This window comes from Photinus pyralis, unplaced genomic scaffold (genome assembly GCF_008802855.1).
Source record: "Photinus pyralis isolate 1611_PpyrPB1 unplaced genomic scaffold, Ppyr1.3 Ppyr1.4_LG3b, whole genome shotgun sequence".
In the NCBI taxonomy this organism is placed as follows: domain Eukaryota; kingdom Metazoa; phylum Arthropoda; class Insecta; order Coleoptera; family Lampyridae; genus Photinus; species Photinus pyralis.
In genome coordinates, this window is record NW_022170510.1 from 12,786,842 (window position 1) to 12,802,442 (window position 15,601).

Sequence of the window (15,601 nt, forward strand, 5' to 3'; positions counted from 1 at the left end):
AAAAGTGCTTTCCTTTATGGAGAGTTGGACTTATGGACTACACCAAGCTTTTAGATGCTGAAATAAGACATTCACCAGTTTTTTGAGTGAACTTTAGAACAACATTGACTTGGATGATGGCCTGGTAGTTAGCAGGGATGAAAAATACTTGCAAAAATATATTCCTGTTCTCAATGAAACTTTCCAGTAATGCAAAATTTTAGCTAGGATTGAAAATTCAAAGGATGGGTGATGGTTCAATTTGTATTTCCCAGGAAGACTACATTCATAGCGGTTCCAGTTTAATTAATGTTAAGCTAGCCCCCCCCCCCCCCTCCATACGTGCTCTTGTTATACCTTTTCGGCATCCATTTGTGTGAAATGCAGACTGTATATTTAAGGAAGTTATAAGAAATAAAAAACTACACAGTATGTAGGTTTATGTAGATAAACATTCCAACATTTTATAATAGCAATACTTTAAATCAAAATCCATATCGTACCAATAATTTACAGCGATGCAACCATGGCTTTGTTGTACATGGTGAAACCACAAACTAGGCAAGTATAAACAATCCCCTTCATTTATTCTAACTTTATAAACGTTCGCATTTCTAAACTGTGGGTATAAGTCTGTGTCTGGTCTTGAAGGATCGATGGATACCCAATTTAACATTTCATATTTGGAATTTTCCAATTTGGTTTCTATTTCTTGACAACCTCTAATTTGTGGTTTTGGTATGAAATGGTCACAATCGCCGCCACCATTTCTTAATTTTGGTTCAATTTCGTAGTGGTCCGTACTAACATTTTTAAACGTCCCAACTGGATAATATTTGTAAGGTACGTGAGGCAAGTCTGTCGGTGGAATTAGTATAAAATCCTTATATCCACTAATTACACAGTAGATATTCTCATAGGGATCTTTGTGCACTGAAAAACCAAGTGTGAATAACCTGCTAGTGAAGTAAAAACTTTAGTTCTCAAATGTTATTATAATTCCAATTGCAAATCAAATATTTAAGATCCAAAATTGATGGTATCTATAGAAATTCACTCATACAGTGTTATAAAATAAGCCTTCAAAGGAAGGGGACTATAACTTTTTACTCTGATAGGAGCTGCATTTTGATACTCACTGCTTGTAACTGCTCTTTCATCTCCCATCCAGAAGTTCACGGCGTCTAGACTTTTAGCAAAAATGTCCTTGGCCCACTTTAATTCGATGTCTACATCATTAATTAGCTCTTTGAAGTCCTCCAAGAGATTTGAATTCTGCTTTTGAATGTAACATACAAAGTTTTTCCTGCAAAACGAATATTCTAGAATTCATACATCTGTGCACACTCATCTTACTTAGGGGCGGTCATATTGCTCAAGAACTCGGACATTCTCATTGTTCTTTCTTCGGGCATCGCGAAGAAATCGGTGTTATTTTCAGCAATCACACCATCCGCGTATCCATTGGGAGTTATCGCTACCGTTACATCCTTGTCTGGTATTTTTTGCCTGTAATATTTTAATTTGTTTAAATGTTTTATAAAAGCAAAATGTTTCTACACTGGCTCTGCTTTCTTTGTCTTTATAGAATGTTAGGATTATCTTATTATTATAAGATATCTTATAATTTGAGAAAAAATTTAAAAAAGAAACACTGCATAGTGATTGGGAGTACATTTAGTAATTTAGTCTGTAAACAAAAGCCTTGACTTGAGGTGGTAGACGGTCGATTTTAGCATACTCGGGGTAGGCCATAGTGGAACTCCCATCGGTTAAAATTTTGATCACTCTCGTTCAGTGGATTTAGAGCTAGCTCCCCTAATATATAAATACCTAATTAAAGCACTATATTGTAATAGGTAGGTATATACACAGAAAATGTTAATTTTTTACACAGATTAACTCTGAAAGGTTTGAAAGTAATTACACCTTGAATTACACTATAAGTACTCACGAAGAGGTACTAATACAAACCGCCCGTACTCTTAAACGAGCTATCTAGCTAAACCACAAAAACTTTTTCCTAGGAGCGAAACAGTACCTAGATGCCCTGTTTAAAAATCATTCAAGTGAAGTGCTACTTAATCGAAACAAATGTGCTGAAGAAAGTACTTAAACAGTGTTAGTTGAACAACACCAAGACTTACACACAAATCACAGACTTGCACTCACAAAAAATAATCGATATTCCACAGCTTCCTTGCTCTCCAATCTCTGCAAGCATTTTTTATCACTACCGGCATATTTTTTGCAACATATTTTCTGTAAATACTCCATGACCATTGCGGATTATTTGCCTCTATATCAACACAGGGTACTTTCGTATGAAAATGCAGCAACTCTAAAAACGCGCCATAAATAAACAAATTTTTAGGTTAGGTTTCCCATTGATTGAATGTAAGAAGAGAAAATTATGTGATTTTACCTTTAGTTTCTTCTTGAAGAACATTTAAGCAGTTTTTCAACGTTTTTTCGTAATAACACATTTGCGTTTTTACAGAGAAAATTGTCAATAAATGTTGAGCCAGTTGAGAACATCCACCCTAAAGGGTTGGCATAGGGTTATAAGAAATTGTTCTACAAATGCCGATTTGCACTCGATAGTACGTGTTGATCATGCAGGCGAATTGGGAGCTGATCGAATTTATGCGGGGCAAATGTTTGTGCTCGGACATACCGAAAAAGGTCCGTTGATACAGCATATGTGGGATCAAGAAAAGGCGCACCGTGCGAAGTTTGAGGAACTTATAGTGAAATATAGAGTACGTCCCACCGTCATGGTGCCCATATGGAACATTGCCGGGTTTGCTTTGGGAGCAGGTTCTGCACTTTTAGGGGATAAAGCTGCCATGGCGTGTACAGTTGCTGTCGAAACTGTCATCGTAGAGCATTACAATGATCAGTTAAGACAGCTTATGGAGGATCCAAATACGAATAAAGAAATTTTGGAAACTATAAGGCAGTTTAGGGACGAGGAACAGGAACATCACGATATTGGAATTGATCACGGTGCTGAACAAGCACCATTCTATAAAGCGTTTTCAGAATTGGTCAAAATGGGATGCAAAGCTGCCATAAGTATATCTAAAGTTATTTAATGTATTGCCATTTATATTTGTTAATTATTAAACCCTGTTTTGTCAGTAGGTATTTAATCAAATTTTGCAATAAAATTCTTAAAACAATCCTTTACTATGTACCTATTCCTTAGATACACTATACTTATACATAATGTAAATGTAACGGGCGATCAAAAAAGAATTGACGTCGAGTTCAAGTTAAATACGGCGATTTCCCATGCAAACAAAAATTCCAAAGGTGACTCCACAGCATCTCTTTTGATCGCATAGTATCTGTAGTATACATACTGTATAGTCTAAAGACAGGTTCTAAGGTGTTTTTTTCTCTGTACAAAAAGTAATGCCAAAGTAACTAAATATGATAAGGATTATCTAAGACAATAAAACTCCAGATCGAAAAACTAACATTTTCGCCTTGAAGAGACGGTCACGGGGGTGGCAAAAACTGTATAACCAAAAATGGATTACGGCATTCAACGCCGCGGTGCTGATCTCGACATTCAACTGTCAACTCTGAAACCCCGAACGAGGGGCGAATTACATATCTCGTGGGGGCGAGATTTTGCTAATAAAAACTCTTCGGTTTAGGATCTATGTGTGATATATGAGTTACGATTCACTAATTTTCACATATTTTGTCGTAACATTGAATTTGCCTTACAAAAGTAATTATTATCCATCTTGCTCTTAAGAGAAGGATTTTATTTCACCAAAGTTGAGTCACATTTTGTGTATTTCACCCTCATAGAATCTTGGTACCTACTTGCCTGACCCATTGTTCCCAAAACATGTTTTTAACCTATATAATGTTTCTGACAGCAATGCTCTCATGTATCTTGTAAAAAATTCGTTAGGAGATGCGTCTTTTACTGCACAGCGGCAACGGTGCCGAAATTCGTTATAACATGTGTCTCGATGACCGTAGAGCTTCTGCTTCTACACATATATATACTTCTCTTATATATATGCTTCTACAGGTCTTTAACCTAAAGAGTGTCCTTAAATTTCAATCCTTTTTTTAAACTAGTAACTTTTTTATTAATTAAATTATGGAGGTAGTCGAAGATGTAATTGAAAAATCACCTTTAAACGAAGAAGAATTGCTCAAAAAACATCGACAAGAACGAAAAGACCTACAAGCCCAGATACAATCTTTAAAAAAAGGTGTAGTTAAAGGCGATAAAAAGAAAAAAAAGGAAGTTACAGAAATGATATCGAAATTAGAACAAGAACTGGATGCAGAGCAAGCGCTGGAGTTGAACAACGTAGCTGCCAATGATACAGTTTCATCCGAGCTTTCATCAATTAATGAGGTAGTCAATGGAGATGTACCCACTAAGATCTCCAGAGCACAAAAAAGGAGAACGAAAAAAGAAACCGAAAACAAGGAGCGTGAGAAGAGAATAGCAGAGGAAGAAGTCAATCATCGGCAAGGGCCACGTGTCGTCGAGTTAAATACCATTAAAGAACTGCTACAAAATGAAGGACTGCAAATTTTTAATATACCCGCGGATGGTAATTGCTTGTATTGCGCCATTAATCACCAACTGGAGGTGACGGGCCGAGTCAGCTCGAATGTTTCGAAGCTACGTAAACTTACTGCTTCATTTATACGCGACAATAAAGAGGAGTTTCTTCCATTCATGTATAACGATGACGACGATGAACTTATAGGAGAAGACAAGTTTGAGAAGTATTGCAAAGATGTAGCTAATACTAAATTGTGGGGAGGACAGTTGGAACTTACTGCCCTGTCGAGCGTTTTAAAGTGCCCCATTAAAGTTATTCAAGCTTCGGGCCCTTTAACTATCCAAGCCGAACAGTACGAAGGTCCACCCTTAATTCTGACGTATCACAAGCATTTATATCGATTGGGGGAGCATTACAACTCGACCATTACTTCAGTAGACGATAATATGCAAGAAAGTGAAGATACTTTTGCCTAAAGCATGTCAATTTTTTTTTAAACATTTTTTTTTTAAATGGTTCTGTTTTGACCATTTTTTTAATTTATGTATGTATTAAAGAACTTGAAATTGATTAAGCCGATAGTATTTATTAAAAAATAATTACATATGTACACAAATGGTTACTTCCATTGAATTATCGCTAATAAAAATATTTAACTACTTTTTGTTTTAAAAATTTTAGCAGTTCCATCATCGGATGTACTAAGAAGATCAGTACAATCCTTCGTTAATGATAAACTTAAAATGTTTGCATTATGACCTGTTAAAACTTCAACTAAAGTACCAGATCGTGTATCACAAACATAAATACAACCATCTGTACAACCAACAAACATTTTATCATCGACTCCCCATTTAATTGTGGTTATAGAAGTATCAAACTTTGTTTCGTGTCTTAGATTATTTTTTTTATAGTCCCAAACGCACAGTTTGCCTGATATTGCACCAGTGGCTAGCAATCCTGACTCAGTGTTAAAAGCAACCACCTCCACTTCGGTTTCGTCAGCAGTAAGATACGACGCAGTTTGGGTACCATCTGCTACTTTAAACAGTTGTGCAGAAGGGGCCACGATACACAAGTTTGCATCATCCGTAATGTCTAGAGATGTAATTGCCAACAAAGGAATATTCGCAGTTAATTGCCATGACATTTCGCCACTTTTTAAATCCCACAAACGTAATTGGCCATCGCCATAACCGGCTAACAATCGTTTGCCATCTGCTAGTATTTTGCCACTATGTGTAGATGTCCCGTGTGATGGCAGCACCTTACAATTTCCCTGCGGAATTTGCCACACGTAGATATCTCCAGACTGACAGCCTGCTATAAGAACATTAGCCATGTGATGCCATAGTAGCCACTCCATGTCATCTCCTTCGTAGCACCAAACCAGTTTCTTATTATGAACATCCCAAACTTGTATTAATCCACTCATGTCACCAGTGGCGACAAATTGGTCATTAAAATTAAAACTAGCTTCAACTACTGAATCCTTATGCCCGGTGCATTCCAAAAGGACTTCGCCGGTTTCTGTGGACCAAACGTAACCCATGTCATCTTCACCACCGGTAACCGCTAATGTCCCGCTTCTGCTAAACGCTCCTGTAAAGACTGAGGTTGGATGCTTCGAAAACGTTAAGTGCGCTAAATCAATTGCTTGTGCATAATCCCCTTCATCCTGAGCATCCTCATTTAGATCAATATCATCAATTTCTTCGAGTTCATCTAAATAGACCACTTCTATGTCGTCAAAAGTTTCGTTAGGTTCTTCCATCGTATTAAATTCCAAATGATTTAAAATTAATTAAGACTATAAAATGAGTAAAAAATGAATTAATTGCTAATTAACCAAAAACAACGTGCTTGAGGAGTTTCATATCAAACAGTAGAGCTACTTTGTTACAGTCAAACTACTAAGTTGATAGTATTAGAACTACAACAGGTATTATGAACTATCTTGTATTTTGTAGTTTGATTTTACTAAACTCAAAGATCATACTACACTAGATAGACAGCGCTGTATAAATTTTAGACTCTCATAATTCGTCCCGCCAAATAAGTCGACTGCGTCCTCCAGCGGCTATGTTTTTATGAGAATAGTACAAACTACCTGGCGGGGTAAGAAGACGCGCGAAATGGCAAAGCACAGTTATTTTTAGAATAAAGGGCTATTGTATGGGATATCGGTGTCATTCCTAAGCACAACCTTGTGTGGGTGTTATAGATGTTTTTATCTGGTTACCTTACTGTAAATTAAAATACCGAATATTCACATCTTGATTTAAATTAAATTTTTTATCGTAACACAACGAAGTTGAGGTAAAGCTTATGTGCTCGTGTTTCCGTATGTCCGTCCGTCCGTCCATCCGTTCCATCGAGATCTCGGCCCCTGGGCCACCTAGAGACTTCGGGTTTTCGCTAATTGATAGCCGTTATGGTCTATATTTGCCCATTTCGATCAGTTTCGCATTTTCCATATTTTGCGCAGACTGCGCAATGCCAACTTTCATATTTATGGAGATATTTCTTTGAAATTTTAACCACAGACGCTTCTAGTTCCGACTCACTTTAGATGGACACAATTTTATTATGTAGGAGGCTAAGCGGGATATCTCGTTTATCCCAATCATAAAATGCTTAATTACAACAAATCTAAATTAGATAAATGTGTGGTTACAATTTAAATATGCCTGGATAAGTAGGTGCATATTATCACAGATTTATAGTATATTTAAATCTGTGATATTATATTTGAAGATTTGCTAAAGTATCGTAGATACGTGAAACTAAAAGTTTTCAGAAATTATGCTAAGAAAAAAGACGCTTTTGCAATTATTAATTTAATCCGAAAATCTGGAAAATGTATTGGTTAGCGCTGGTTAAAAAAAAGCAAAGGGAATATTGGGTACAACTTTCAAATTAATTCTTTCATTGTAACGTCCTGACTGTAATAGAATCTACCTCGTCTTGAATGACGCCCACTTACAAATGTAATTTTATCCCAATGATAGTGAGGAGTGTTCAGTAGGTCATGTTTATGTGTCTCGTGTTTAGACAATAATCACTTTGTATTTATATATGATTCGAACTCGTACGAAGACGGCTTCCGATGAATCAGTTACGTTCTTAACTTTGAAAGCCCCCTATAAATATTTTTATGGAACTACTTAAACGCGAAACAACTCTTGCATATACGCTGGCTATCTAGTGTAGTATGATCTTTGTTCGCGTTTAAGTAGTTCCATAAAAATATTTATAGGGGGCTTTCAAAGTTAAGAACGTAACTGATTCATCCGAAGCCGTCTTCGTACGAGTTCGAATCATATCATAAATACAAAGAGTGATTATTGTCTAAACACGAGACACATAAACATGACCTACTCAATACTCCTCACTATCATTGGGATAAAATTACATTTGTAGTACGTGGGTGTCATTCCAGACAAGGTAGATTCTATTACAGACAGGACGTTACAATGAAAGAAATAATTTAAAAGTTGTACACAATATTCCCTTTGCTTTTTTTTAACCAGCGCTAACCAATACATTTTCCAGATTTTCGGATTTAATTAATAATTGCAAAAGCGTCTTTTTTCTTAGCATAATTTCTGAAAACGATACTTTTAGCAAATCTTCAAATATAATATGCACCTACTTATCCAGGCATATTTACATTGTAACCATCACACATTTATCTAATTTAGATTTGTTTGTAATTAAGCATTTTATGATTGGGATAAACGAGATATCCCGCTTAGCCTCCTACATAATAAAATTGTGTCCAGCAAAAGTGAGTCGGAACTAGATGCGTCTGTGGTTAACATTTCAAAGAAATATCTCCATAAATATGAAAGTTGGCATTCCGCCGTGTGCGCAAAATATGGAAAATACGAAACTGATCGAAATGGGCAAATATAGACCATAGCGGCTATCAATTAGCGAAAACCCGAAGTCTCTAAGTGGCCCAGGGACCGAGATCTCGATGGAACGGATGGACGGACGGACGGACAGACGGAAACACGAGCACATAAGCTTTACCTCAACTTCGTTGTGTTACAATAAAAAATTTAATTTAAAACAAGATGTGAATATTCGGAATTTTAATTTACAGTAAGGTAACCAGATAAAAACATCTATAACACCCACACAAGGTTGCGCTTACGAATGACACCGATATCCCATACAATATATAATAACCTATACTGTATCTTTCACTGTTACAGAGATATCAATGGTGAGCCACAAGTTTGAACCACCCTGTACGTGTACAATGTGAAGAAACATTAAGAAGCTACCAGTAAAAAAATTACTGTTTGCATTTCCAAAACTCAGAACTTTGCTATAATTTTGCCAAACCTCATGTAGATACTATCGTGTAACTCACCTGGATATGAGTCACACAGGAGTAAAAATATTAAAATCATGGTAAAATCCCGTTGTGCTTGATGACTTCAGGAGAGTCATCAACTACAATGGGATTTTACCAAGACATTAAAAACAACTATGAACACCAAAAGATGACCAAAATGTTAAAATGCCGCACAGAATTTCATGACTACTTAATTAAATAAATGAGACTGTCCCCCCCCTATTCGTCTGTGAAAATGACTTCAAAAGCCCATAATAACAATATTTAATCGCGTTATTTTTAAAATTATTTATTTTATAAATAACCTCACTGCTTGACCAAAATAATAAGAAACTCCAAATCTACTAAGTTTATAAACACACACGAAAAATTTTTTTCATTTGAATTCGTAACCACTTCCATATTTTTATTTCCATTGCTTGTAGATATACTGCATACTTCTGCTTTTTTTTTATGTGGCAATGCTTTGATATTGTTAATTAAGTAATACTTTGTGTTTCAGCTTTCAGAAAAGGTCTGCAGTTGTGGACAAGGGGCAGTGAATGATCCGGTGGCCCATAATACAACAGTAACAGTCAGTGCCAACTGTGATACGAAAATAAAAGAAGAACTAGTAGCTCTTTACTCGAAGAGAAAAGAATACGAATTACAAGCGCTCCAATTTGAAGGAGTGAAAGAGATGATTGGCCATAGAAAGCAGCTAAAGCAGGACACGGACGCGCGACTTAGCGGCTTCTGCACGGACAGCGCGGAGAAGGCCAAGAGTCGCATCCGAATTACGAATACATTAAATCGTTTAGATCGTCAAGTGGGTAATGTGCAAGGCGATATTACAACGTGTAGAAAACGTAACGACTCATTGAACAGCAAAATTGTCAATTTGCTCGAACAGAATCCGGAGCTGAAGGCCGTTGCTGAAATCGAAGAGGAACGGATCGAACACATCAGAGCAATGAATAAGGTCTTGTTTTCATTTAGAATTCACACTTACAGGAAGTTAGCTCACATTTAATGCAACAGGGCGTTCTATCTAAAATTTGCACCCCTCATAGATCAGTTCCCAGAAAATTAACAAAAAATGGAGGGTGGACAGTGTTTACGCGTACCTAGGCCTCAAATTCGGGCCTTTTGTACTACCTCCCTGACTAGAGTTGTTCGACCCGTCAACGTCACTCAGGCCATCCCACGCGTGAGATGAAATTAAGAATGCTGGACGGGGAGGCGGCTCTAATAGTAGCCATGTCCGGCCAGGCCTGTCTCTGGGTCAGGGTGGTCATGGGAAGTGGTTTGACCCTTTTGGGCTAGCCTGGCCTGCATTCTCCTCTTTTGCTCAGCACCGGAGATGCGCTTCCATGGTTTAGATTGTTGTTGAGGCAAGATTCGATGGGATAAATTCAATTGACGCCATATTGGATTTTTACGTCACTCGATAGAGAAAAAAATTACAAAACCAGTGATACTAAACACCTTTTCATTTTTGCCACGAAGTTTACAATGTATTTCGTATGGCAATAATTCCATGGCTGCTTGTGATTGGAACCAAATTCGTTCGTTTATTGTCACCATCGACGCAGGCATGGAATATTTGAATTTTTTTTAAATGGCGATTTTCACTTTTTCTAATTATCTACGAAACGATTAATTTTTTCAAAATATTGCATCGGAATATCCATTAGCATCAAAAACTACACAACTTTGCCAATTTAACCGAATTTGTAAGTATAATAATAACCAAGATAGCCATGTTATTCTACTCAAATTAAGACACCCTGTATTTATATTAAATATTATTTACAATATTGCATTTTATACATTAAAATGTTTTTATTGTCGACATCTACGTTTCCATGGCGATCAAAAGATTGGAGGATTGTTTAAAACGACTGTTTCTTGGTTACCTGTATTATTTATTTATACGGGGTGGCAATTTGAAAACTTACCATCCCCCATGTCTTAATAAATAAACGAGATATTTAAAAAAATCAAAATATTAATTCGGAGGGGGAATCACAATGAGATAGTTGGCAACGCACCCCCTCCAACCGCCTGCGCCCCAGCCACCCCAACCCAAATAGCATTACATTTAGGTTAGTAATTATCGTGCAAATCAAAAAATAAACTAATATGATACATTTTCTAAAGCTGGCTTTTATGTCATAAAATGTTCAAAATGTTTTTCTTTATTGGCTTATGGGTTAAATTAAGAAGAAAAAAGGCTATTAATATTTATTTTGTGTATTTTTCATGTCTGCTATGGGTGAAGGAATGTGTCTTTTTATACCTTTATCCGCTTTCTGTACTACTATCTTCTAGATAGCAATACAAATAGTGATAAATAAAAGATCAAGCAACCACATTTGCACGATAATTACTAACCTAAATGTAATGCTATTTGGTATGGTTGGAAAGCATTTCTTCAGAGCATTCCAACGACGTATCACACATGGGGGGTCACTGCTTATGATTTAAAAGTTGGGGTGGCTGGGGCGCAGGGGGTTGGAGGGGGTGCGTCGCCAACTATGTCATTGTGATTCCCCCTCCGAATTACCGACACAGATTTTGATTTTTGAAAATATCTCGTGTATTTACTAAGACATGGGGGATGGTAAGTTTTCAAATTGCCACCCTGTATATTATATGACTTATTTGTTTTATTTGCATGTGTTTTCACGTTCTTTGTTTTTTGTGTATTATTTGAACTTAAAAATATTTGGAAACTAATAAACATTTCCGAATAACCAAGAAATTGTCTTTTTACACAATCCTACCATCTTTTGTTCGCCATGGAAACCTAGATGTGTGCAATATAAATATGTTAGTGTATAAAATGCAATATTGCAATGGCAAATCATATTTAATATTAAAATATAACAAGTGATACATCCAAATTTAGAAAATTTTACCCTTTATTCAAAAACTCTAAAATATACAGCGTCCAAGTTGATAGTGGAACATAGGGAAATAACATGGGAAAAGACATTTTCGGTAATTCCTGCTCCCCATTTCATCCTACAGAAAAAATAAAAACATCTTCGGATAGATAACTAAAATATCCATCAGATAACATAAAAATACGCAACTGTAAGGTCTTATGCAAGCCTAAAAATTAAATAAAAAATCCTAAAAATTGGTAAAAACTGGTTGGCCATGGAGTGATGTGTCACACTTGCTAGGTACCTACTACAAAAAATCGGTCTTTTGACTATCATCTCACTTCAACCACAAAAGGATGAAATAATTACAGATGACAGTTAAATCAAAGAATTAGGTAACAAATGCGGTAGGTAAATCATGGCCAACGAATTTATTAATTTGACTTTTATACTTTTAAAAAAGGGCTTATGCACGCTTTTTTGGTGACATCTAATGGCGATTTTAAGTATCTATCCGGGCGTATTTTTACTTTTTCTTTAGGTTCCCTATGTTCCGCCGTCAACTTGCCACGCTGTATAGATTGGTCCATATGAAAAAATATAGTTTAGGGTCGTATAAGAAAAACAAAACACCCTGTATAAAAACTCCATTCAGATGGATTCTACATAAAAAAGTACTCTAAGAAAGATTTTGCCAAAATCAATTATCTTTAATAATAAGAAAGTTATGGGGCATTATGGAAATCGACTAAATTCGGAAGCGCCCCCTAGCGGCCAAACGATTAGAGATAGCTGAATTCTGTTTGCGCCAGTGATTTTCTCTTTCAAATTGGCATCCAGACGCTTAAGTCCCTTTTTAGCGCATTTCTACAAAAATAAACACAAAAATGCGCTATTGTGGCCACTTTGTCCGTCCGTTCGGGCAATCGTTGCGACGCTACTATAGTTCTTTATCTTAAGAGCTATTGTTCTACTTTTTTCGCTATTTGGTTCGTTATGGTGTCGAGTCTTGTACCAAGGAAGGAATTTTTTCTGTACCGCTTACAAAAAAAGTTATTGTAAAAAAAACAAAAAACCGTTTTTTACATGTTCCATAATTTTACACTTTTGCCGTTTATTAACGATCCTAGAGATCGTTTATAATTTTGCATTGCTATCTGTCGCCTGCCGGTTGGTCTGTCCGTCTGTTCCTTTGTCTGTCTGTCCATCTATCTGTCCGTGTGAACGATAACTTTGTTTAGAAATGTTCGATCGCTTTTACATCTCCGTTAGTTATGAACTGAATTGCATGAAATTCAATATGGGCATAGCTTTAGCCATATAATACGCAATGCCAAAAGTTGAATCGAATCGACTCAAAATTCACAGTGCCCTTTTCGCATCTCGACCATTTATAAACCGAATTGCAAACTTTTTTACTTATAAAAGTATTTGAATGAAATTTGATACATAGGCACTTGGAATAAAGGAAAATCAAACGCCAATTTCAAAATTTGGTTTTGCGCATGCGCAGTGCCAACTTTTTTATTTATGGAAGAATTTAAATGAAATTTGATACATAGGCGCTTGGAATAAAGGAAAATCTAGCGCCAGTTTAAAAATTTTATTTTGCCCATGCGCAGTGCCAACTTTTTTATCTATGGAAGCATTTAAGTGAAATTTGATACTTTGGCGCTTGGAACAAAGGGAAATCTAACTTAGTTTCAAAATTTAGGTTTACGCATGCGCATTTCCAACTTTCTTATTTAGAAAAGCATTGAAATGAAATTCTTCTTATAAACTGAAATTGAAATAGCATGTCAAAAATGGATTGCTCATGTGCAACGCTATCTTTCATATTTGTGGCCGGATTTTTACGATTTTAACAGAAGTTGCATCTTACAAATGGGAAATGAATGAAAGTGGAAATGCGCTTTATGTAAATCGTTTACGATTACTTTTTAACTTGTTTTTCTTTTGCATACATTTTATTAGTGATATAATAATCTTTACTTAATAATTAATGCAGATAATGGCATTTATTGAAAAACAGTTGAAAAAGTAATTCAAATTGTTAGGTAAGACTGGTGGCATATCTTAAGGGGCATTTGACGTGTACCTACATGTTACATTTTAGAATCGAACATATGATCTTCATGGGCAGAAAATTTGTATAGGTACTCAGAGTTCAAATTTACACACTGTATAGGTATACTTACGCACAAGGATATTTAACTTGGAAAACTGGCAGAAGTGTGAAAATTCTTTGATTAGCTACATTAGGCTAGGTAAAGTGAACCCACTATACCTTTAGATCATCGCAATTGGTGCAACCTTCTATCTTCCCGCTCATTTACTTACCTTCATTGGGACCTCCTCTTCTATAACTTGAAACTAATTGCGTGAACACCAACTTTGGACAGCAATCGGAAACAAAAAATGGAAACAAGGGCTGACTACCGGAAAAAATGCGTATTTGAATTTACACACAACGGACGATTACGTACGCTAAGTGAAATGAACCGAAACCTCAGAATCAGATCAAATAGTCCATTATTATTTTTATTAGCACATATATTAAGTAACTATGAACTGTTACCTACTGCGAATCGGTCTTTCACCATCCGAAAATATGTGTGATAATACGGCCCCTAAACCGTTTGCACTACAAAAATCCAGTCTTACACTGCAATTCCTAATTAAAATTCACCCAAACAATACAAAACACTGACTTTAATTTATTGTCTTCAATTACAGATAGTAAATAAACAGAAAAATGCCAAAAAGAAGCAACCCTCCACTCTCACAGAAGAGATGTTAAACGAACTGAACAAAAACCACATGGGTGGAATAGATAATTACGGCGCAGACGATTTGTACAACATGGAGGATGTGTGGAACGATAAACCCTACGAAACAAAACTGCCTAAAAAGGTAAGCGATCATTCGTTGAACTTGACAACTCACGCCTTTTTTTTCAGAGATCGGCAGAGTCACTACACGACAATAGCATGCCAAATATTTACGACAGTTGGAGATCGGAGTGGAACGGTTATTACTACAATACGTACTATGGTAACCACCCCGGCAGTAGTCACAGCGGGTACGGCCGTCGAAGATCCGACTACGACACCAACTTTTAAAGGCCAAATTATTAGGATAGTTTTTAAATTGACTTGCCAGCCGTTTTTGACTGCCAAACGCGCCACCTACAATTCCTACTCCTCTTTCGTTTACTTTTCCGTCCAATAGTGAAACGGCTGCATGCATAAACGTGTGATTAATAAACCAAGTTATTCTAGTCAAGTAGATAATATAATTTTATATTCCATTTTTCACTTTTTTTTTACAATCGAATAACTTTTCTTAAATGCCATATGGACGTTTTCTATTTGGTGCATTTCTTGTAGTACCCTAGCATTAGTTATTATTGCCAATAAGCAACGGAACGTGTAATTTCCTAGTTTTACTAGAAGGTTAGTACATAGAGCACAGCACGCGAATGCGATACAAGACTACTTAGTACCCGGCCTGCACCTACCGTCTCCGACAGATTTAAGGACGTGCAGCTCAATTCGTTTGTAAAATTTTATATTCGACGCACTTAAAATATTCCTAAAGCACATCAAAATTTGTGTATCAAGTACTTTTGTGAATTTTCTACATGTTGAAGACCTCCTATTTGTCGGTGTGCATTGAGGCACATACAAACAAATTGGAAGATGTGACTCTAGTACTATTGGAATCCATACAATTTTTTGATGTGAAGTGTATTTTTTAATTAAAAAAATTAAATGTAAATATATGTAAATATTATATTATAAAGAAATGTACTATTTTCCCATTAATTA

The 15,601-nt window shown here is 36.1% G+C and overlaps 5 protein-coding genes across 6 annotated transcripts in view; 3 read left to right on the forward strand and 2 right to left on the reverse strand.

Moving 5' to 3' along the window:
* LOC116166377 (serine--tRNA ligase, mitochondrial-like) overlaps window positions 1-232 on the forward strand; it is a 1,525-nt gene extending 1,293 nt beyond the window's left edge. The window contains 1 exon segment of the mRNA XM_031481332.1: window positions 204-232. Coding sequence (XP_031337192.1) covers window positions 204-232 — 29 coding nt within the window.
* Window positions 233-399: 167 nt separating this feature from the next.
* Window positions 400-2,539, reverse strand: LOC116167235 (bifunctional peptidase and (3S)-lysyl hydroxylase Jmjd7-like). Of its 2 annotated transcripts, XM_031482514.1 has the most exons (5): window positions 2,405-2,539; window positions 2,152-2,320; window positions 1,336-1,488; window positions 1,119-1,285; window positions 400-912 (listed from the first exon to the last, which is right to left on the reverse strand). In XM_031482514.1, exons 1-5 carry the CDS (start codon window positions 2,463-2,465, stop codon window positions 419-421), a joined length of 1,044 nt encoding a protein of 347 aa, XP_031338374.1. In that variant the 5' UTR covers window positions 2,466-2,539; the 3' UTR covers window positions 400-418. The 2 variants fall into 2 exon arrangements, with proteins under 2 accessions (XP_031338374.1, XP_031338375.1); XM_031482515.1 differs by lacking the exon at window positions 2,405-2,539 and having other exon boundaries at window positions 2,127-2,288.
* On the forward strand, window positions 2,459-3,166 carry LOC116167236 (5-demethoxyubiquinone hydroxylase, mitochondrial-like). Its single transcript, XM_031482516.1, has one exon. It carries the CDS (start codon window positions 2,496-2,498, stop codon window positions 3,075-3,077), a length of 582 nt encoding a protein of 193 aa, XP_031338376.1. The 5' UTR covers window positions 2,459-2,495; the 3' UTR covers window positions 3,078-3,166.
* An 847-nt stretch (window positions 3,167-4,013) lies between these two features.
* Window positions 4,014-5,190, forward strand: LOC116167152 (deubiquitinase OTUD6B-like). Its single transcript, XM_031482393.1, has one exon. It carries the CDS (start codon window positions 4,109-4,111, stop codon window positions 5,003-5,005), a length of 897 nt encoding a protein of 298 aa, XP_031338253.1. The 5' UTR covers window positions 4,014-4,108; the 3' UTR covers window positions 5,006-5,190.
* LOC116166378 (angio-associated migratory cell protein-like) lies at window positions 5,182-6,303 on the reverse strand. The gene has a single exon (XM_031481333.1). It carries the CDS (start codon window positions 6,301-6,303, stop codon window positions 5,182-5,184), a length of 1,122 nt encoding a protein of 373 aa, XP_031337193.1.
* Window positions 6,304-15,601: the final 9,298 nt, after the last annotated feature.